The sequence below is a fragment of the Hipposideros armiger genome, unplaced genomic scaffold (assembly GCF_001890085.2).
Source record: "Hipposideros armiger isolate ML-2016 unplaced genomic scaffold, ASM189008v1 scaffold_75, whole genome shotgun sequence".
In the NCBI taxonomy this organism is placed as follows: domain Eukaryota; kingdom Metazoa; phylum Chordata; class Mammalia; order Chiroptera; family Hipposideridae; genus Hipposideros; species Hipposideros armiger.
In genome coordinates this window covers 2,072,964-2,097,043 of record NW_017731425.1, presented here as the reverse complement: position 1 = coordinate 2,097,043, position 24,080 = coordinate 2,072,964, and the positions used below count along the sequence as shown (strand labels likewise).

General features: G+C 45.5%; 1 protein-coding gene across 2 annotated transcripts in view; it reads right to left on the bottom strand.

Moving 5' to 3' along the window:
* ASCC2 (activating signal cointegrator 1 complex subunit 2) overlaps positions 1-21,569 on the bottom strand; it is a 41,364-nt gene extending 19,795 nt beyond the window's left edge. The window contains exons 1-8 of one of the 2 annotated variants that reach the window (XM_019643176.1): positions 21,471-21,569; positions 17,193-17,290; positions 11,585-11,743; positions 11,047-11,217; positions 9,938-10,067; positions 5,368-5,435; positions 3,748-3,858; positions 2,614-2,726 (exon numbers count right to left, since the gene is read on the bottom strand). In XM_019643176.1, the coding sequence (XP_019498721.1) occupies positions 2,614-2,726; positions 3,748-3,858; positions 5,368-5,435; positions 9,938-10,067; positions 11,047-11,217; positions 11,585-11,743; positions 17,193-17,273 (833 nt within the window). In that variant the 5' untranslated portion in view covers positions 17,274-17,290; positions 21,471-21,569. The remainder of the gene's footprint in view (positions 1-2,613; positions 2,727-3,747; positions 3,859-5,367; positions 5,436-9,937; positions 10,068-11,046; positions 11,218-11,584; positions 11,744-17,192; positions 17,291-21,470) is intronic. The other variant, XM_019643177.1, reaches the window with a different exon arrangement.
* Between the last annotated feature and the right edge of the window lie 2,511 nt (positions 21,570-24,080).

Here is a 24,080-nt window from a genome sequence, read left to right as displayed (position 1 = left end):
CAACTTGTCTGTTCCCCTTCCCCCAATTCCCCAGCACTGTTCCCATCCCCCCAATTCCCCAATAAAAAAAAAAAAAGTAAAATGCAAACAGTACATAGGCCAGCATTAAATTTTTAAAAGGGGCCAGGTGATATATAATATGCTTATTTGCTTATTATGCATATATGCATATGTATGTGCATGTTTATATGCATATCTCTGGAAAATTCTACAAAAGAAAAAAATGAAGGACAATGGTTGTATATGAGGAACAGGAGTGGGGATGAGAGAGAGATTTCACTATATATTTCATACTTTAAATTTTAAACCATGTGGATGTATTATTCATTCATAAAATTAAAGGAGAGAGAGAGAGATACTCAAGTATATACTCAAGAGTAAGGAGGAGAGGGCCGGCTGAGTGGCACATTGGTTAAGAGTTGGCCAGCTCTGAGCAGCAGGGCCCTGGTTCAGATCCCACATGAGGGCCAGTGACGCTGAGCCCTCTACAGCTAAGATGGTGAACAACAGCTTGATCTGGAGCTGGGTTGCCATGAGTTGCCAGTGATGGTGGTGTAGGCTGCAGTTGGAGCTGCAGTGGTCTCCTGTAAGCTACCGTGAGTGCCCGGCAGCCAGCATGAGCTGCCAAGAGCCGCAGTGAGTGACTATCCAGTGGCCGGCGACCAATCTGCCTTGCCCGGAAAGAGCGCAATGATAATACTAACATGGGCCAGTGAAGCGACGTCCTCCACAGCCAGACTGAAGAACAAAACGACAGTAACTTCTCTGTTCCCCTTCCCCAATTCCCCAACGCTGTTTCCCTCCCCCAATTCCCCATTAAAATCTTTAAAAAAAAAAGAAAAACAGAGTGAGGAGAAGAAAGTTGTTATGAGAGGGATTAGCTAAAGAAAAAGCTGTTTGGTGACTGTAACCCCTTGCAGAAAGTTCTCTGGGACTGAGGTTGCTACTTGTGCTCAGTGGGCGTTCCTGGCCTCCAGCACAGTTTGAACAAGCTAGGCCAGCCCTGAGCTGTTTGTGGGTCAAAGGCAGTGTCACTTGCCAAAGACAGTGTCAGTGGCAGTCAAAAGTGTTTTCCTTTCTTCCTCCTCACCCTGAGATGGGTTGAGCCACTCCCCTGCCTCCACTGTCCCTTGCAGGAAAGTCGGTTCTTCCAAAAATCACACTTCATCTCCAAAGAACCCTTTCAAAAGCAATCTGTGCCACATTTGGGAAGGAACTTTAACAAAATGGGAAAATGCCTAGGAAGTGAAAATAATAAGGGTACAAAAGTCTAAGAGTAATATGATTTCTCATAGTGATTTTAATTGCCTGTCTTTTGGGATTTTCCAAATTTCTACAAGTATTTGCTATATTTGCCATGAGAAAAGATACCTTTTTAAAAACCTAGAGAGCTACAGTCCCACCCTAACCCCTTTTTTCTGGGAAAGTGTTGATCAGCGCTTTATTCTAATGTTCTCTGGGAGGCTGATCAATCCTAATGTCTGATTTTCAGGAGGTGAGGAGTCCCAAGAAGGGTCAGAGCTTCCTAAGAGCACCAGCTGCTCTGTCACATGTCAGCACTAGATAAACGCTTTGTTGAATGGGTGAGTAAATGATGATGGCTGGGTGGATGGAGCTGGGCAGCTCTCAGAAGCTCCTTCCAATGGTGGGGAAAGATGCCTAGCAAAAGCAAGAGCCAGAGGCTGCTGAGAACAGGCCAGCCCCACTGTTGCCAGGCAACAAGCACATTACCAGCCCACGCCCTGCATGCCTTTCTCCCTATACAAGGAACAGATGCTCAGGGTGCTAAGTGGGCAGAGGGTCTCCCTCCCTGCCCTGTATCCTCCTCTACTTTTTTTTTTTTATCACAGTAGGATCTTTCTATGACTTCTTTAGATAAAAACCTCCAGTGGCTCCCTCCTACCTACAGAATAAAGGCCTAATCCCTGCCAGAGCACTCTAGGCTCCATACAATCTGACTTCTACCCATTTCCCCAGAGCCATCTCTCATTATCTGCACCTTTTCCTGCTGCCCTAGTCTCCCTCCCCAACCATGGCTGCATGCTGCACTCCACTCCCTGGCTCTACCCAGAACATCCTTCCTGCCACTGCAATCTTTCTCTGTCTGAAAGGTTCCTGTTTATTCTACCAGACCTCGATCAAGGGTCACCATGAAACTTTCTCTTATTTCACCAGACAGAGTTTTGCCTCCTTCTGTGTTTCCAAGAGTGCTTCATAACATAGCCATAACCGTCTGCCGCACATGTGAGCACATCTGCTTATTTCCTTGTGTATGCTCTCCCCTGGATGACGTGCTGAAAGCCTCACACCATTTCTTGTCTATTACTCTCTTGCCCCTGCCCAGGATAGGGGCTTTGAAACAAAATAGAACTGAATTGAAATTGCTCTTATTCTTGGTTGTTGTTTTTTTTCCTCCCCTACCCTGTTGTTAGCCCAAAATGGGAGCGCTTGTAAAATGCAGGCTCCACACAAGCAAGAGCCTTATCTGTCTTCTTCACATTTGTGTCCTCAGGCTAGAAGAGGGCCTGGCACATTTGGAGCACCCAGCAAATATTTGTTGAATGAAGATGTGAATTAGAACCTCTATTTCAACAGTCGGCATTACCATGGTACCTGTAACAGAAGTCGTGTTTCTGGAAGGTTTGGCAAGCCAAAGGGAAGATATCCAGAAAGGCCCAGAGCGTAGTGCAGGTATCACAAAGGTAGAGAACAATGTCCTTTAATTCCTGTTGCCAAAAGAAAACACTGCATTATTCTCCTTTGCCCCCTTTTATAGCTCTGTAGCGGGTCTGAGACTAAGATGACAAAGCCAGGGGCTCCCAACAGGCAGATGCTTTGTTGGGGGAAGAGAACACTGGAGGTCTGGGCAAAGCCTGGCTGGTCCACCTCTAGGAGCACGACCCGGGCAAGTCATTCAATCTCCCTAAGCCGCAGGTCTTGCTACCGTATGATTTCTAGGGTTACTTCTAGCTCTAGGATAATATGGTTCTCTCTTCTAAGTTGAAGGAGACCCAACCCCTGAATCTAAAGACAATGCCTGTATTCCCGTACAGAAAGTACATCCCAGTGAGGACAAGAATATCAAGTGCACACTTTTCCTTCATTTTGAAGAGGGTATTCAGAACAAGGAGTGCTTTCTCATACATTTTCCTGATTCTCATGACAACTCATGAGAATTGTTGTGAGCTGGGTAGCTGTTAGGATCTCCATTTTACAGACAAGGAGACTGAGGTTCAGGGGGTAAAATGACTTGCTCCCAGAGCACTTGGCGTGCCCCTTTCTGCAACACTTGTTTAATGGCTGTTTTCCCATGAAATCCAAGCTCACAGCTACCTCCTTCTTGCTTTGTCTCCTATGCTTAACACAGGGCCTGACACATGTCCAGGCTCTTTAAATATTTAGCTCTGTCTGTCATCCCCAGGAGACTCTAAGTTCCATGGGAGCCGAGGCCCCACGCATGCTCGGGGTTCCCTAGTACAAATTCACTGAATGAATGAATGGCTCAATGAATAACACACGAATGAACCTGTTGAGCTGAACTAAACCCCACTCCTCTGAATTCTAGTTCCCTGTTCCTTCTACTGTTTCCTAAATGAAGCTCCCAGAGATAAATGAAAGCCTGCTAAAATGCTCTAAATGTGACGGGAATAGCTGCTTACAGAGTTGGGGAAGGGGGCCGTGAGCAGGGGAAGAAGCTGCTGGGTCCTCTAATAGTCAGTAAGAGGCTGGGCTGAAGGGAAACCTCACCGGGAGAGGCATGTCGCTGGGGGTCAACCGGCCCCTCTCCTCGAGCTTCTGGGGTGTGGCGCTGGCCCCGTCCCCTTGCAAACCACTGTGCTGGAGGATATTGCTGAAGACCTGTGAACACAAAAGGTGACTCTCCCACATCCTGCCGAGCCAGCAGCTAGGACTCCTGTCCTGAAGTCAGGGATGGATAATCTGAAAACTGCCTTGGACCCTGGAATCTATGCCAATGTTCCTGGGACACCAGCTGAGACAATGACCTTCTCAGAGAGCAGGGTCAGAGCAGAAACAGTGTAAAATAGGGATGATGCGGGTATTCTTCTTACAGGATTATGGTGAGGATGAGAAAGATAAAAATGTATGTAAAGCCCCCAGAATCCTGTAGCTGTTATCTGACTGAATAGGCTGGGCAAGTGTATGGTAATGAATACTGAAGATACACATTCCACAATATCTCATATGTTTTTGGATCTCCTGTAGATGGCATTTATGGGAACTATACTGAAATAAAAAACAAATGAATACTGAGGGTAAAGCAGAGCCTACTGTAAAATCTGTAAGTCTTTAACTAATTGTGCCATCATTAAGTATGTTAGTATGTAACGATTGTCCTCCCGTTGTATCCAGGACCCTCTGCGGATACCAAAAATCCGTGAATGCTCAAGTCCCTTATGTAAAATGGCGTTGTATACAATTTATGCACATCTTCCTGTATACTTAAAGTCATCTCTAGATTACTTATAATACCTAATACAATGTAAATACTATGTAAATAGTGGTTATATTACATTGTTTAAGGAATAATGACAAGAAAAAAAAGTATGGGGTGGTCGGTTAGCTCAGTTGGTTGGAGCGCAGTGCTCATAACACTAAGGTTGTCGTTTCGATCCTCACATGGGCCACTGAGTTGCACCCTTCACAACTAGAATGAAACAACTACTTGACTTGGAGCTGATGGGTTCTGAAAAAAACACACTGTTCCCCAATAAAAATTTTTAAAAAAGGATGGACACGGTCAGTACAGATGCAATCATCACAGGTCTAACTATTTAGTACACGTCAGCATCAACGTAATTTATTTTTAAAAAATATTTTCGATCCACGGTTGGTTGAAACCACAGATGCTGAACCCAGGAATATGGAGGGCCGACTGTATTCTAAGTTATCATAAACAGTGGCTATTTCTTGGTGATGGGATTATGGGGGAATATTGATCTTACTTTTCCTGTTTTTACATTTTCCAAATGTTCTACAGTGAGTATTATTATTTCATAAAATGACTGTGTCAAACTTTAAAGCTCTTATTTGAGAAATACAGCTCTCTTAGAGGCGTATCCTTAGAGGCTTATGGCAGTCAGCAACCAACACAAAATGCAAGCCAAGCTCTTTTGTGTGAGTGTAGTACTGGACAGCCCTGAGATTTCAGTCCTGTTCAAGAGAGGAAAGAATGAATTTGAAGGGTGTGGTGAGGGACAGGACAGAGAGCCCAGATGGAGATGAGGCTAGAGAGGGTGAGTAGTAAACATTTCGCTCAGGCTCAGGAAAGTCAGGAGACACCATTAGGTGGGGAGGTGGTCTGCCTCCCAAGCTCACCCTCCCCTGGGCAGGGCTGAGAGCTGGTACCTGAAGGATGGTAGGCATGGTTTCATCCAGGTCATTATAGTAACTTGGCTGCTGGATAAAGATGTTTCCTGAAAAGAGAGAGAAAGGCAGACATTGGGAAAAGAGGGTAGGGGTGGAGAGGACATATTATGCATGGTTGCCAGCAGGCTCTGTGACCTTTCTCCCCTTTCCTAAGCCTGTATGAGCTACAGCAGCCCTGGCCCCAGGCCCTGCTGGCACAGAGATTTGGCCCAGCCTAGAAACTTCCCCAGGGTGGGGGAGGGACCTTGCTTGTTACGATTTAACCTTTAAAGCACCTTTGCCTAGTGAATTACGTAAAAGACCTGCCCTGGTCAAACCAGCAAACCCTGACGTCCCCAGGGAGTGATCACACTTGGGCACTGTGCCTTGTATGACAGCATTGGCTTTGGAAATGGGAATTAGTCATCCAGGAGAATTAGGAGATATGATCTCTTTGCTCAAGAAAACCTGAATGCTGCAATCCGGGATTCTTGCCAGACCACGCCTACAATAATGTGAGGGGACTGAAATTTCTCTGGTGAATCTCACTCTCTACTTTTGAACGCGCTAGCCATCCTAACCCATCCAATCCAAGATGAGAGGCCTGCGAGGGACCTAGAGAGAGATCTACCGCACATTTGCAGTTGTTCCTATAAAGTGAAGCTCCTCTCCGAGTGTTCACTATCCTCCAAGTGCTGCTGCTGTGAGTGAGTAGGTTACAGCATATGGTAACTGGAACAGAAAACCAAATGTTCTGGCTGCCCAGATGGCAAAGGGACAGAGGGAGAATCACAGCTAGCTGGGGGACTGCATGGTGCGAAATGCATATGCCCTGAAGATGCCAGGGGTTTTTCATCCCTCTCTAATCCTCGTATCTGAGGCTGGCTTATTGTCAGGATGTTCTAGGTGTCCTCTGTCCTTGTGCAGGTCTGTCCTTGGTTTCCTTATTGAGAACCCTGCAGCCCTCACCCCATCACAGGTTTGTAAATGAATGAGATCAAAGGCCAGATGGGGCTGGGGGAGTAAGCAAGTCCCTAGATGCTGGACTTCCTGTAAACAGTTTCCTGGATGCGACTTCCTTCCTTGATTCCAGAAAGCTGAGTTTTATCAGCATGACTGCTTAGCTCCTCCCACCTCCACATGGGTGCTGATCCTTCAACCTGTGAAGGTCCTCCCTGACCATCTGCTCTCACCTCATACTCCTGACAGACAAGGAGTGATTGAGCTGGGTTTCCACCAACCTCTGCTCTCACTCATAAAACCCTCCTGTCGGTATCTTCAAGGTCAAATCCCAACTCCTGACCATGGCACACAGGGCCCTCTGAGATCTGGCCTCTGTTGGCATCTCCCAGCCAGTCTTTCCCCATTCCTGCCATTGCATTCCTCCCTCGCACCATCCTCAACCTCTGTTGAGATTGAGGTTGTTGAGAGAACAAGCCCTGTTCCCTCCCTCTGTCTGCAGTGACCTCCCAGAGCTACGTCTGACCTAAGATAGGTGTCACCTTCTCCAGGCAGCGCCTCCTCTCCTCCCGTAACTCCCAGGGCCACACCATGGTCCCTTCCACACCCCAACCACCTGGCATGGGGGAAGGCACTCTCTCATAATCCTTCCAGTGCTTAAGCCTGAGCAACAGGGATGTTTTACAAGCATCAAAAGAAATCACATTTTGCAATCTACCCTTAGGGTCTTGAGAGTCCCTTTACTCTCCTTTGTCTGATTCCGATGATGGTAAAGATTGGACTTTTGAGCTCTTAAAGAAATAATTAAAAGGTATGGGACAGCAATGGCATCCTTTGAAATACCTCTCCTCAGACTAAAGCAGTTCAGAAACCCAAGGTGAATGGAAAGTATTGCCAAATAGATCAGAGCCGTCCTCGATAGGGTCAAGTCCCAATGTACTCCTGCTTTGGCAAAGCAGCTCCAAGAGAATCTAACTGAAAGGCCCTGCTTTCAAAATTACTTGCTAATGCACAATACCAGCCTTGAGGTTTAAAAAAGTGGGGTGTGAGGGGGGTGAGAGTGGGGGGCAGGGTAAGGACTGGGCTTTGGCCCAAAGGACAATCAGCCAGTTCCCTTGCTCTCTCCTTCTCACCCTTGTCAACCCTCTTCCAGCTGATCTGCTTTGCCTCAAGAGCTTCTGTGGTAGAAAAGTAGAGGCTGCCCCATGCTATGCCTTCTGCTCAGGGGTTGGAAAGAGAGCTTCCGTGTGTGCGCGCACGTGAGTGCAGGCCCTTTTCCATCCCCACTCCCAACACACACAGACCACTTTCACACACACACACAGACACACACACACACACTGAAGCGACTCCTAATGCCTGGTCCTGCCCTCTTTTCCATTAACCATCCTCTAAGAGTCAAAGAAAGAGCTCTCCTTAATAAGCCAGCTTAGGGTTCTCGATATGGGGATAAGAACATTCTAAAACACCTCAAAATCTATAAGAGGGCACAACTTTCTGGAGCCAAGCTTTCACCTGATTCTCAAAGGAGTCAGTGATTCAAAAGATTAGGAACCCTGGCAGCAGGCAGAGATTTCTGAATCCACCCTCGCCCATCTGGAACTGCGTCACCTCCTCCTGGATCCACACAGCCATCTTATACCCAACAGACCTAATGCTGACCTTGCCTCTACCCACAACCCACTCCCGCCACCTCCCAAAGGTCCTTTTTCTGCTACTGACACCAGTTTTCTCCAGAATCATTAAGGCTTCTCCTTCCAGCTGACCTCACTATCCTCTGCTTTATTCTGCCTCCCAGATGTCCTTTTCCATCCCCGCAGCCCAGTCAGGCTCTCACCTTCAAAGCCACACTGAAGCACTAGCCTCCTATGTGGCCTCCTGTCACCACCCTCTCCACCCATGTGCTGCCAGACTAACCTTGTTACCAGATGGCTCCTCACCCTCCTCAAAGCTCCTAGAGACTCCCATGATCTTATCACAGTTAAGAACTCATACTTACCAAGTGCCTGTAATATGCCAGGTACTGTGCTGAGCACCACCTCATATTTAAATCCCACAGCCATCCTACAAGGTAGGTATAGTATTAGTTTTCCCATTCTTCAGATGAGAAAACTGAGGCTTAAAGTGGCTAACTGATAATTAGCCAAGTAGCGTGACTAAGTGATATAGCCAGAAATAGAGCTGGGGTGTGAATTGGGCAGTTCAACTCTATAGCCTGCCTTCTTAGCCACCAAGCAATATGGCTCCCTAAGTGCTAAAGCCTGGCATTAAGCCCTCCCTGATCTGGCCCCAGCTACCCCTTCCCATCTCCCAGAATGCTCCACTCTAACCAAACTGGCCTAATAACTGTTTTTCTAACTAATCACACTTGCTTTTGCTCATTCACCCCATCCTCTCGGTTTACAGTAAAATTATTAAGGCTCTTTCCCTGGGAAATAAAAGAAATTAACTGATGATCATGCAATAGTTAGATATGAATGAGAAACCGGAGGTTCTTCTAAGGAAACAGAAACAGCCGGATGTGACATTTCATATACAGTATGCTCTAATTTGTTTTTTAAAAACACACAGAGAAAAGACTGGAAGGAAATAATCACCAAATGATTGTTTCTACATGCAGGAATTTGGTAACTGCTTTCTTGCATTTTTATACTTGATATTCTTCCAAAATTTTCTAAATTAACATATATTTTCTTTATTTTTAGGGGAAAAAAGGAAGGAAGGAGGGAAACCATTTTAAGGGATAACTTGGCTTTGTAACTGGGTGTTTGGAAGACTGTGTCCTAGAATCTCAGGGTGAAGAGGGCTAACAGGGCTGTCCAGGGTGAGCGTTTCTCCGTGCTGGGCCCAATGCCAAAAGCTGCAATTCAAAGGGTGTTGTTCCCTCTGTAGCATCCCAACAAAGCTTCCGTCTCTGATTGAACCTTCCAGCCCGTTGCCTCCTGAGGGGATCCAACTGCTGACGTCATTCCTTTCACAACCCAAAGAGTCCTCTCTGAACTCTGCCCCCATCTGCTCTCAGCAACGATGTTAATCATGACATTTTTGAGGCAGCTCCATCATCTCTGAGGCAGGGAGTGGCAAAGAACAAGAGCCTGAAAGTCAGGCCTATGTGACATAAATCCCAGCGTGGCCATGGATTAGTCATGGCCTCTTAGGCAAGTCCCTTACATTTAACCTCAGTTTCCTTATCTGTAAATGGGGAAGACAGCACTTACGTCACAGGGCTGCTGTGAGGATCAACTGAAATAAGATATGAGGTGCTCAGCACCCCAGTGAGCACTCAAATAAAGGTTAGCTATCACTGCTGTTCTTACTCTCATCACCAGAGCAAACGTCCCCACTCCTTCAACTTTTTAACACACGGCTTAATACTAAGACTCCAAGACCCTTGAGGAACCATGAGGTACATATTTTTGTCTCCATTCCCCCATTGCTACCCAGTCACATCTTTCAGAGTTGACACACATATCTAAGTCATTTCCAAGCACCACCTGCTACTGTCGCTCTGAAGGTCCCTCCGCTCATCTATGCGCTCACCTTCGGAACCTCTGGTTTGGTATGTGGGGACCACCTTTGAGCATCCCCCCAGACCCCAAGCCCTGTGCACCTATCATCTTCTTGAGAAGCGGCGAGTTGCCTTTTCCGAAGAGCACACAGAGGTCCAGGATCTTTGGGATGTCAAACAGGAAGTTATTGTAGAGGATTTCTCCAAACGCAGAAGGGGAAATAAAGTGATCCTAAGGAACAGAGCAGAGAAGGGATGAGAGATTCCACAAGCAGGTGCATTGTGAAGTAATAGCAAACTTACAAGAATCAACCTTCAGGTCCATCAACAGGGGAATGGCTAATGAACGAAGGTCCATCCACACTGTAGACATGTCTGAGCCTTATATATTGACCTGGAGCAATAGCCATTCTTCATTTTAATGTAAAAAGAAGCAAAAGTATACTATAAAACAGCTAGTCAGGGGGTCATTCTAAAATATTTATGGGTAAATTACCATGATGTCTGGGATTTCTTAAAATACTTCAGGAAAAAAAGAAAACTCGGGGAGAGAGAAAACAAGATTGGCAAATGTTAATAATTATTGAAGCTGGGTGATGGGTACATGGGGTTTATTATACTTTTGTGTATATTTGAAGATTTCCATACTAAAAAAAGTTTAAAAAAAAAGCAAGATCCTATTTTGAAAATAAATACACTCAATGCACACACCCCTATTGAAAGGAAAAAAAAAATTCCCTAAAGGATCGTGTACCTTAACAGTGCTTATTTTGGAGAGAGGGGATTTTGTGGGTAACCTTCACTATCTATAAAATATTTCTGTAATGTTTGTATTTTTTAGAGACAGCATTATTATTTTTAAAACCAAGGGGGAAAGACAGTAAAGGTTTTTAAAAAGCACATACAAGTTCCTTTCAAAAATCAGAATCAGTGCTTTCAGCCTCTGACGCACAAGAAAAGGCACAGTCACGCGTCAACTGGCAAAGGGCCCTCGGCTCCCATTGATGAAAACACTGGGTGTAATGCAGGCTGACCCGGTGAATTAGAGGATAAGGGAGGTGGCACAGATCTCTTCCCCAATGGTGGGAATAAAGGCGGAGGGGAGACAAGAGGAAACTTGATATTTCCAGAGCCTTCCTTCCCAGGGGCAGAGAGTCCAGCACAGAGGTGTTAGGTGTCAGTGGTGACCAGTCACGGGATCAGGGGCTTACTTTGGATTCCTTGTGAGTGGACATGCGCAGGAAGGCGAGAAAAACGCTTCGATGGAGGCGCTTCTGCATGTCAACAACTTCAGGGGATGGGGCCACCCACTCATCGAACTTCCGGGGGACATAGTGCAGGTAGGAGTCCAGGCACTTCTGCAGGGTCTCGTCGAAGATAACCTAAGCCAGGCAACAGAGGAGAGCAAGGATTTGTCATTGAGGCCCAAGGACTTGTGGGTGGACTGCGCAAGGGCTCACAGCCCATCAGCCCTGGCCTGTGACACACACTCCAACCCCAAGGGACCAAGGAGATATGAATGAGCCGAGGGCTAAACACGAGTTTCTAAAAATGACACGTTGGAAGGCGTTGTGTAAACATCATTAAGATTTTGATACAAAACAGTAATCCAAACCACAATTTGCTGTTAAGGATCCAGTGAAAGAAGTAGAGAAAAAAGCATCTCCTAGGGGGAGAGAAACAACAACAGCAACCAACCAACGGCATGTCATGTGCTTTGTCTTAGCGTACATTTTGATAGAATGTTACCTGGCACCAGAATTTATCGTGAGGCAAGGCCAGGAGCCAGTCGAGGTCATTGGCTACGAAGGTGGCGCGTTCCAGGTACTCCTCCACTAGGGCGGGAATGTTGTCTTTAGGGGGCGGTTTGTATAACACAAAATACCGGTCTGCCTTCTGCTCGGGGTGCTACGGATCCAAAAACCACGTGTTAACGTGGCAGAGGTTAGTCAGTGAGGGCCCATTTGCCAACCCACAGCAATGACAACACTTGGCTGTTCTAACCGGTGACCCTCCAAGGAGCTTTAAGCATAAAGAACCAAGTGTCTCTAACAAAGGGGCTTGGTTGCATCCAAGAAACACTAGGCGGGCATTAAAAACTATGTTTTTTAGAGAATATTAAAGACATGAGGAGAGGTTAAAGGAAGAAAAAGCAGGGTATAAACCTCTCTATTTTATAAAATCAGTTTTTTGAATTTTTAAAAATTATATATATATATATATATATATATATATATATAAAACACATTCACATACTGGTACAGGCTAAAAAAAAAAAAGAGGGGGGGGGAACAACATCCCAAAGCTAATAGTGGTTATCTCTGGTGGGGGGATTATGACTTGAATACAATTTCCAATTTAAAAAAATTGAACATGTATTATTTTAAAATTATTTTTTAATTATACAAGTGAGACATGAGCATCTTTTCTTTCAAAAAGTTACACTATAGAGAAGGTGAGTCACCTCAGTCCCAGTCCCTGTGTATTCCCATCTGGTAAGTGTCCTTTTAGACCTTTTCTAGGCATTTACAGTTAAAATATACCCACATCAGGTATTTGTTTAGATGTTTTCATCTTTCTTACAAAAATAGTATTCTTCTGTATGTAACATGCTATACCTTTTTTTATAATCAGAAGAAAACCTCAGTAATTTTTTTTTTTTAAAGAAAAGATACCAATCAAGCAATGCAGGTCTCGGCTGAGAATCACAAGTTCTCTCTTCCAACCTTTACCTCGCCATGAACAAACCTTACTTTGTTCACCATAAAGAAGAGATGATGAGCTCAGTTTTCTCCTCTGACTACATAAGGGCTGCTTTCTCCGAGGGAAGTGGTAATAGGAGGCAGGCCGGGCAAGGTCTCAGCTGTTATCAACCCCAGTCCACCCACTACCAGGCCTGTCAGTCCACAGGGGACAGGAAAATCACAACTGATTGGTCAGTCTCCTTGGGAACCACCTATGCCTCCCTACTGCCTAATGCAAGTTTTCAAACTGTCGAGTCTTTGAGTTCCACAGGCATTTCTCAGGGACCACCTATTGGGTGGGTCTACAGGACCCTTCCCATTTAAATCGGAATTTATACAGTGCGGTTTCAGGTACAACTCTTTTGAAAAAGGAATCCTGCTGACTGAAGCAAGTTTAAAACTACTCGCTAGGACCTATTATAAATTCATCTCCTTGGTTTCCAAGCTCCCACTCAATTCTATCTGTTGACACCTTACCTCTTAGGTCATTTCTCAGACCAGGCTACTACTCGCCGCCCTCCACTCGGGAACAGACAGCTCACCCCACCCGACTACCGAGAAACTACCTTCCTTACAATCCTACTAACGTTGGCTGGTATCCCGCTGTGGTGGGGCACATAAGAAAAGCATCTGCTCTGCTTCCAGAGCCCACACTCCAGAGGGGAAGATGCACATCTAAGTCATCAAGTGAGCACAAAACAGAGGAAGTGACAGCTCAAACCTGGTAGAGGGACATTGGGAGTGCAAAAGGGGATTAACCATGCCTGAAGGATAAGGGACAGCTAGCTTCCCACAGCAGGCAGCATCTGAGCTGGGCCTTGGCGAATGGGGATTTTTAGGTGGAAGAAACAGTATCTTTATGGAAGTATAGAAATGGGCCATAAAAATAAAGGGCACGGGGCAGCTGGTTAGCTCAGGTGGTTAGAGCACAGTGCTCATGAAACCAAGGTTGCTGGTTCGATCCCCATGTGGGCCACTGAGTTGCACCCTCCACAACTAGATTGAAACAACTACTTGACCTGGAGCTGATGGGTCCTGGAAAAAAACACTGTTCCCCAATTAAAAAAAATTTTTTTTTAATTAAAAAAATAAAATAAGGGGCACAAGGCTGTGGGAGATGGATTTGGAGGGAGAGAACACTGGAATAATGGCAATAAAAGCCAGCACTTATAGAGGACCTGCTTTGTGCCCGCTCCTGAGTAGGTTATGTCCCACAGCCTATCTTTTTTTAAATTTTATCTACAACAACTATTTAAAAAGGTGATAGCATTTTTTTTTTTTTTTTACAGAGGAGGAAACAAAGACTCAGTAAACTTCGGAACTTTGTCACGGTCACAAGGCTAAGGAGGCAACTGAGGCAGGATTTGAACGAAAGCTTACAATGCAGACCTACTAAATGACCTACGGCACCATGTGCCATCCTGGTCTCACTGCTTGCCCTTTTCACCCCATCTCTGACCTCACCTCCTCCAGAAAGTCCCCCAGACTCCCACTCCTGCCTAGGTTAGGGTTTCACCTGGGCTCTCCCAGCACCTGCACTCAGTGCTTCCCTGACTGTAGCACTTGTGGGTCTGCATCGGAGTGCAGATCAGATGGGAGAATAGGAAGGGAAGGATTACAGAGAGGCACAAATAACTTTTGGGAGTGGTCAAAATGTTCATTATCTTGATTATGGTGATGTTTTTGTGGGTGTATACAGATGTCAAAATCAATCAAACTGTATGCTTTAAATATGTGTAGTTTATTGTCCTTCAATGGTACCCCAGTAAAGTTATATAAAAAGGGAGGGTCTGCCTTCTCTGTCTCCCCCCATTAGACCTCTGGAAACTGTCTGAGCCTTGTTCACCACAGCATTCCCTGTCCCTAGAACAGTGCCTGGCATCGAGCAGATTCTCCAACGCATTTGCTGGCTGGACAAGGGACTGAATGAAGGTTATGAAGGACCAGATACTGCCAAGGTCTTTGAAGAACCTTGAATGCCAAGTTCGAGAGTTGGGACTTTATTTAGTAGGTAATGAGGGCCAAGGAAGATTGCAGGGAGCAGCAGGGCGCAGCTGTATCTTCCACCCCTCAAACCTTGCTCAGGTCCCACTTGCTCTGTGAAGCTTTCTCAATATTCTCGGCCCATCACACTTCCGTTCTGTTTATCTTTATAAGAAACCATTCTGTACTGTTCTCCAAATGCCCCACTTACATGAGTCTTGTCCTCCTCAATAGCTGTCCCAAGACTTCATTTCTTTTGGATCTTCTATAGCACCAAGTATGTGCTGTGCACACAGTAGCTACTCAATAAACATTAGCTTCACCTACAACCTTGCAAAGGCAGTGGGGTGGTTGTCCCTTAGCTAGAGATCTTGTCCAAAGTTAGGACTAAAGAGACAAATATAGGGTGGGTCCAAACCTCAGGACAATCTTTCAGGAGCTTCCAGTGGCCAGCAGGGTAATGCCCTTCAGCACGGCCAACAGGACTGCTCCTTGATCAGGCAGCTAGCTGTCTCTCAGCTTGTCCCTTTTCCCACCTTACCGTCCATTCAATGCTTCTGTCACTGTCACTATTGTCATCACCATCATTCTTGTGTGCTTACTATGTTCTAGGCACAGTGCTAATTCGGACATTTCATTTAATCCTCATAGCCACCCTACAAAGCTGGTTCTATTATTATCCTTTTTGGATCCTGAGGCATGGAGAGGTTACGTAACTTGTCCAAAGCCACACAGCCAAGTATGTGTGAGATTTAACACAAAGCTCATGCTCCTTAACTCTGTGATACTGCTTCCACCCCAAGAGACTGGTGGTTGGTGTAGGAGATAGGCTCTCTCACACAGCATACTCAGATCCTCCTGCCAGGTCCACCTTTTTCCCATTGTTCTGCCTGGCTAGTGCTTACCCACCCTTCATGACACAGTTCAGAATCCCCTCCTTCAGGAAGCCTTCCCTGACTGCACATGCCCTCCTAGCACCCCCAAGACCTCCCTGCCCCCACACATCCCTTTGGTCCGGGTCAGCAGCCCAGGCTCTGTGCTCACGTAGCAGCCTGGACTTCTTTCTATCACAAGCCTGATCACACTGTAGAGAAGCTCTTGGTTTGCTTTTGTCTCAGACCATGGGCCCTTCAAGGGCAGGAACAACATCTTTTCTCTTTGCAGCTCCAGTGTCTGTCACAAAGCCTGGCTGGGGTCCTTGACTCATTTACTGAAAGTTTCCTGGCATTGGGAAACCAGAATGAAGGGAAGGGACCAGGTCCCTGCTCTCATGAAGCCCACAGTCTAGCAATCCAGGTGTTCAGTATGTGGGGAAGGACTGAGGTGAAAAATCAGACCCAACCACTCAAGGAATCAGTCTCCACCAGGATAGAACTTTCTGCAATTAATAGAACTGCTCTATACCTACACTGGCCAACAAGGTAGGTACTCACCACATGGGGCTATTTTAATTTAAATTAATTACGATTAAGTTAAAAATCCATTTCCTCATTCTTGTACAATCCATCTTTCAAGTGCTCAGTCATTACCTGTGGCAAACAGCTATCATACTGGACAGAACAGTTCTAGATTTTCTGATAAATATCCTCCTTACATAAAAAGGTTATGAAACAGAAACAAGAGGCTTTATAGCAGAAAGGTTAAAGATATGGGCTCTAGGGTCCAGTCTAGCTGGGTTCACATCCTGGCTCTCCTAATTTCCTAGTTCTGTGACCTTGAACTCTCAGTTTCCTCATCTGTAAAACTGGAACAACCAAAAGACCCACTCATAAGGCTGTGGTGTGGCTTAAATGAGGTAATCCAGGTGAAGTGTTTAGAAAAGTTTGGCCCAGAGAGAGTGCTCTATTAATGTTAAATACTATTATTAGAGAGTAGTTAGGAAGTAATAGGAAGCCACCCAGAAATCAGAAAATAAAACACCAAGCTCTTGTTTCCCACGACTTTACTCAAGCTCCCAGAAAAATACTTCCTCCTACTTTGTTCCAGTAAGCTCATATTCTTGGGAAAACAGCAAGTGAGCATGGGGACTCCAGTCCCTGTGTCTGTTTCCTTCTTCAGCAGCCTGGCACCTCTCCGTGGCTCTAATCTCACTCTGCAAATGGTAATCGACATGCTCACAGCCTCCTTATTTTTCAGTCTCACAAGCCCTGCCGAGTCTGTATGTGGCACTTCTTAGCCCACTGAGATAAAAGACGGCTCGACCTCTGAAATCAGTGTTCCCCCACCAAGTGCCCAAGTGTGGATAGCAGCTGAGATAACTCTGAAAAAGGCCTACCTGAAACCTGAACACCTCCTGCTGGGTCAAATACCCAAACCAGCTTTGGGATGGATCCATTTCTAGGCCAGCTCAGGCTAGTCAGAACTAGCCATCAGACTCTGATTCAAAATGAAACGCTTTTGGGGAAGGTGTGGTATGGTGACATGGAAAATGCTACTCAAACTCAAGCTTCTGCTCGGAAAGGAAACTTCAACACGGGGACTGGAAGGACCTAGTAATGTCCCAGCTACTGAATTACTGACTGTGGCCCTCAGGTCATTTTTGGAACAGATAAAGAAGGAATTTACTTTTTTGCTTTTGAAATTGTAAGAATGATAATATCAGGCAGAACAGCCTCAAGGCACCGGCTCACCAGCGCTGGTGAAGTCCTCAGCTTTCCTGTCTTCAGGTCCTTATGGGTGATCTGGAGTTGGTCCAGGGGCAGAGCTGACATTGTGCTGCGTGACCCTCCTGAAAGGAATATGGATGGGAAGAAGAGAGCAGACACACAGGCTCCTGGCGGCAGGGGCCTGCTCTGGGGCTGATCCCAGGAGAAGCTTCAACCTCTGGCCTCAGGGTGCTCTTGATGTGGGTCTTGAAGGCCTGGATCCTGCACCTACTGATCCCGACGAAGTGACTTTTTTTGGCCTAAAGCAGTAGGTTTCAACTCAGGAGAAACATACTGCCCAGGTGATTCCTGATACATTCCCACCCCCTTTGACAAGTACTGGTTAAAAATACCTAGATTATCTATGTGATGCCTCCATCTCCATGCCCTCCTTGGCCTGTGAGCTCTGTAAAGACAGTGCCCAGGCTCTCCTCTTGCTACCTTTCCCTTGACCAGCACAGGCTTGGTATAGAGGCAGCCTCATCAAATGTTTGATGAATGACTGAATATGAGGACACTTTGCTAATAACTCGAACCAGATTTTAAGTCTTTTGAGGGTTGAAGCCCTGGGCCTTTCCTCACTTGTAGAGTATGTTGAGATTGTACAACCCCTCTAGGCTTCAGGGAAGAATGACATGAATGAACAGGACCAAGGACGACAGAATTCATAGAAACTTGCCAGTGCAAGCGAGCTCCTTTCTACAGAGGCCTAGACTGGCCTCAGAGTCAGTGAGTGGCAGCCCCCATGTCTCACATCTTCCCATCCAATGCTCTTCTCACAATACCACTTGGCCTGACCCATAGGAGGGACATGCATACTGGCTGCACCATGGAATAGAAGTGAATTGGGCCCTTTAAAAGACATGCCATAAAAGGCCAGCAGTCTCAATGACAACACAAAGATATACTAAGTCCAGGATGAGGAAACTGTTACCTCCTGAGCCCTCACGGATAAGCTGAGGGGCATGGACACCCATGAGTTACGTGGGAGATACACACACACACACACACTCACACTCACACTCACACACACAGAGGGTGCCAAAAAAATGTATACACGTTTTAAGAAAGGAAAAAACTGTATTAAAATTGTAATAATATATACCGATAACAAAAGATGGACACAAGTCATGTGTATACATCTTTTTGGCACCCCTAGTATATATCCATATTTGAAATATCAGGCTAGGCCCTGGGGTTATGAACACAGACTGATAATGCAGGGTCTCTGCCCTGAAAAAGCTTATGTCTAAAAATAAAAATGACAATAGCTGCAAGAGCAACATGCTTATCAAGTGTTGGTGTTTTTCTAAGTGCTTTTCTCAGCATTTTCTCACTTTACATGTTAACTCATCTTACATTTATTAATGCTCATAACAACTCTAAGGTTGGTTCTATTATTATCATGTTATCAATGAGAAATTAGAGGCTTAGAGAAGATAAGAAACTGGCCCACGTCTCAGTGAGTAGTTGGGGAAGCAGGCTGGCTCTTAACCAGTTGTCGTACTGAGTCTAGTGTAGTTGTGCTTGCGAGGGGTGTGGCTATTGGGAAAGGGGGGCCTAAAGGATCTGGAGAGCCTGAGTTGAGTCTTGATAGGAGACTGGCCAGGGAAGAGGGATACCCTAAGCAGAGGAAACAGCAAGAGCAAAGGTAAGTAGATGGAGAGCTGCTTAGTTCATGGTCTGTTTTAAAGACTGTAAAGATTTCTATTCTAGAGAAATGTAAAGAGAGAGGACCAGTCTGTCTAATTACTGAGGCTTGTTCAGCTCTAGGATCTCAGCAAATCAGACACATTGTCCCTGCACACAGGAGGTAGCCTGAAAAAAAATCACAAGTCAGAGTAATAAAAGGGGCTTGGGGTGAGTTTTCATCTTTCAGCTTTGCAAAATGTTGATAATATTCTCTGTTGCATGTACATTATTTCTAATTAAATTACTATCTTACTAGCTTGCCACAGCAACCCAGTTAAGGATAACAAGGATTGTTATGCTCAGGTGTCCAAAGAGAGGCCCTGATATGCTCAAGGCAAATATGTTAGTGGCCAAGTTGAAACTGAAGCCCAGCTCTTCTGCCTTGGCACGTGGGTCTCTTGCGCTGGACATCCTAAAAATACTTCTTTCCTAACCCCCCAGCAATGCTGGGAGGGCAGCTGGAAACATCAGTGGTCTGTTCACCAGTGCAGAAGTCTAAATGACTCACAGGCCCAGTTCTTTCCATTCTTACCTTCAAAGACGATAGTCTTTGAATGTCTAGTGTGGGAACCTAGGGTAGAGAAAGAGTCATAAGGAGGAGATGGCTCCCCACCCTTTAAATTCTAGGCCCCAGAATCCAGGCCTAGACTGGTAATGACAATACCTGCTTTCAGAAAAAATCCACTCCTACAAGCCAGTGCCTGTAAAGGTAGTTCAGGCCCAGGCTGGTATGGTGGCTGAAGGGGAGCTTTATAGTTTTGCTACGTGGGTTCAAATCCTGGTTCCACCTTTGCCTATCCATGTTGAGACCCTGAGATAGTTCCTTAACCTCTCTAAGCCTTGATTTCCTCATCTGCAAAATGGAGATGATAATAGTATATAATCTCTTAGGGTTGACGTGAGAAGTAATCAATGCTAAGTGTTCAACATAGTACTTGGTACATAAAAAGCACTCAATAAAATTTACTTGTTATTATTTAAGTCCCAACCATAGGCAGAGCACTTTGGGTGTCCTCATTTAGTCAGTGCACCCTGACTGAATACATTCTGGGTCCTGGGCATGTAAATGACTATCATTTGGTGTGGGTAGAGCTATTACAAGAAATTTCCAAAATGAGCACAGAGAAAAGGAGGATGTCACAGAGAAGGTAGCCTATAACCTGGTAGTTGAAGAATGGAGGGAAAAGATGGGAAGGAAGGGAATTCTAGGCAAAGAGCAAAGCATGAGCACAGAGCCTGTGGCTTTGAAGGAAGAGGAAGACATGGGTATGGCTGAAAACACAAGGTCAGGGAGGGGATGACAGAAGTGCAGAAAAGAGGTTGGATAGGAAAGAGGAGGGCAGTTGTTTTTTTTAAAGCCTTGAATGCTATGCTAAAGATTTTGGCCTTTCATCTAAAGGCAGTGAAGAATCATTTAAGTAAAAGAGAGACATGATCAGAAAGAGAAGACAATAGTCTGGTGGCAGGCGAGACCTCCTAGGAACCACTGGAGAACAAAGACTGTGTTAATTGTCTTACCTATCCACTCAAAGATTTCTAAGCACCTCTTATCCGGGCACGAAAGCCTGGAGAATACTAAAGTATGCAAGTAACAGGCCTGTACTGCCCTGCCCTTTATAGAACTTACAGTCTTTAAGGAAAGGACAGCTAAGAATCAAATAGCCATAAAAACAAGTAAAACTCAATACCATGATGTATGCTGCATAGATAAGGCCCATGGAGCTATGATAGCATTTAACAGGGAGAACTGACTTGACAGAGCAAGGTTGCCAAGGAAGATTTGAGTTTTTATCTTAAGTATGGGAAGAAATTAACTAGGCAAAGGGTAGGCTCTAAGTTCCAAAAAGATAAGGACAATGGTCATGACAATGTCTATGCCCCCCACTGCAACCCCAGCGTTAAGCAGGAGAGCAGAGGCCAAAAGTTAGGAAAGGGCTTTTTAGAAGGGGAGTTCAGTGCAAGAGCCAATTACAATAAGGCCTGGCCACATCCTCAGGGCTACTGCTGCCTCAGTTTCTCTAGCTATCACCACCCTTCTGGCCTCAATTCAATATTACTTTCTTCAGAGACCCTCCCAGACCACCCTATTTAAAGTGTTCACTCCTCCAGTTACTGTCATATCTTAAATTATCTTGTGCATTTACTTGTCGTTGACTATCTGTCTCCTCCCACTAGACTGTACTGTACGCTCCATGAGGGCAGCAGCCTTGTCTGTCTTGCTCTGTTTGTATCTCAAGTGCTTAGATCTGTGCCTGGCATGTATGAGACGCTAGACATGCATTTGTTGAACGAATGAATGAACCCTGAGGAAACTGAAGCCCGGGGTGAGGGTGAGGGGATTGGGACTCGTTCAAGTCACTTTGGAGCAGAGTCTTGAACCCAACCAACACTTTCTGTCCTCGGGGGTGGAGGTGGGGGGACGGTGGCGTTAGTGGGGGTAAGGCTCACCCTGGGGCGGCGTAGCCTCGGCCCTGCCAGGGAGGTAGGGAGACCCGAGGCCGGCGGTGGCACGGCCGCGGCTCCTCCCAGGCCTGGTGCTCCGCATCCCACAGGGCCCAGACACGCACTCACCTCGGCAGCTCCACTACCGGCGCTGTACCGCCGCCGCCGCAGTCCACGGTGACAGCTCCCAGACCGCTGGCACTTCCGGGGTCAAACGGCGATTCCGCAGGCGCTGACAGGAAGACACGGCCCGCCCCCGCTCCCAGCGCCAACCGCCACAAGGACTAGGGGCCCGGGACCACGCCCCCAGCCTAAGACTCCGCCCCACAAGGAACGGGCCTGACTGTAACCACGCCTCCTGACCCCTCCTTTCTCCCTTCTTGCTTTAGCAGAAAGGATGGAAAGTGGACGGAAAAGGTTGTGATTCCACCTCTTGGAAAATCCAACTACAATACTCGGCTTCTCAGAATCCCAGGCTTCCACCTCCTTTCTAACCTTCTCAGTGTTTTACAATTTTAATCCAGAAGAGTTTTAACAAGTCAAAAGCATAAATATGTTGAGCGAAATAAAGCAGATAAAGTAGTATAGCTTACAATTTTGTTTATAGGAAGTTCTAAAACCGACAAAACTAATGAGTGGTGATGGGTTAGGGAGGCGGTTACCTCTGAGACTTGTGACTGGAAGGGGCCACAAGTGAGGCTGGGGACATACCTTATCCTCATCTTGGGGTAGCTACATAGATGTGTTCACTTTGGAAAAGTTATCAAACTGTACACCTATGAATTGTGCACTTTTCTGTATGTACGCAATACAAAAAAAAATTTTTTTTTAAATCAGGAAGGCTGTGTATAACTATCTTAAGAAGAGAATGCATTTTTTCCACAGAATATTTCAGGTAGTGTAGCCTGGCTCTGCATCAGAATCATCACAGAAAATACACATTTCTGACTTCACCTCAGTGCCTGGCGCACAGTAAGGATTTAAGAACCACCACCATCATTATCACAAGGGAGCCCTTAATGGAGTACAGAATCCAGCCCTGGGGGTCATGAAATATTATCCAGCGCCCTCCTAGTGCCAGGTCCTGCTATCTGCACTGGAGCTACAAGGAATGACAAACACAGTGCCTGTACTCAAGGAGCTTACAAGGTAGGGGGTTGCAGGAAAACCAACAACTATGAGACAATGTGATAAATGAAGGATGCGAAAGAAGTAGGGGAGATGGGCTCTGAATTAGAAATGAGATGGGAGGGGTTCAATCCTGTATTAGTTATGCATTGGTGTCTAGCAAATTACCACAGACTTTGCAGCTTATTAACAACACACATTTATTACCTCACATTTTCTGTGGGTCAGGAATCTGAGCATGGCTTAACTGGCTGCTCTGCATCAGGGTCTCCCACGAGGCAGCAATCATGAAAGTGGCATCATCTCACCATGTCCTATTTGTTAGAAGCAAGTCACCAGTCCTGTCTGCATTCATAGACAGGGTATTTACACAAGGGCATGAATACCAGGAGGTGGGAATCACTGGGGGTCATTTGAGAGTCTGCTTGCCACAAATACTTAGAGAACATTCATCAACCCCAGGTCTTCAGCAGAGGAAGTAGGCACTCGGAGGGAGACAGCCCAATCATGATAGTATGACTACATTTGTCAGGCCTTTACTCCATTCCAGACACTGGACTAAGTATTTTACATATGTTGTCTTCTTGACTCTTTATAAGAATTGTAAGAGGCAGAAACTGTTACTATCCCATTCTAGAGAGAGGTTTAGAGACTAGACAAAAAAAAGTCACAGAGCTTGTAAGTAGGTGGAATGGGATTTGAACCCAGCTCTGTCTGGCTCCAGAGCTTGACCTCATAATCTCTCTACCAAGGGTGTGCCCAAGCTCCATGGGGCGGGTTTGGGAGTCTCAGGTGCAGGAAGAATTCTATGCCAAATGCTACAAGCTGTCTCAGAGCAGTGGATGCTTTCTTTGATTTCTATCATTTTTTCAGAGAAACTGATGTGGAAGGGACAGAAAAAGTGCCAGAAACTCCATGTTTTGTTTTTGTTTTTGTTTTTAATTTTAACTCTGGTACTACACACATTGGGCATACAGGAAATATAATCTGCATCTTGGTGATTGGCTGGAAGGAAATCATGTATAGCAGCCTTTAGTACAGAGAAAACTTAAAATAGGACTTTTGGCAAAACTGTATGGACCTGTTTCATCTTTCCTTATGGGTATTAATGTCACTGAGGTTTTGGAGCTAAATAACATGACTGTAAAAAGACAAAACATCCAATAAAGCACCTAACTTCTCCAAACATGTTTCAGTTTCCTTATCTGTTAAAAGGGGTCATTAATACCCACTTCATCATCATTAGGAGGCTTAATAAGAGGCTATAGACAATGGCATGCACATAGTAAGTGCTCAAGAAACTCTGGTGGAGAGGAAGAAGGTAGGAAGGGAGGGAGGGAAGGAAGAAGAAAGGAGAGACTCTTCTTGAGTGTTAACTCTTATATTTCTTTCATCGTTGTTTTCTCTCCTTTGATTGAAGAGATTAAAGAGGAATGTGAGCTTCTAAAAGAGGCATCCTTGTCTGAGCTAACATATGTCCAACTGGAGTTAAATTAAAAAGCCACTTTAATAGGAGAAAACTTAAACCATACATTAGTCACACACAAGTATGGAGGAATTTCTGGGTCTCTATTTTCTAGATTTAAAGAAAAACAACTAACTTACTTTAAG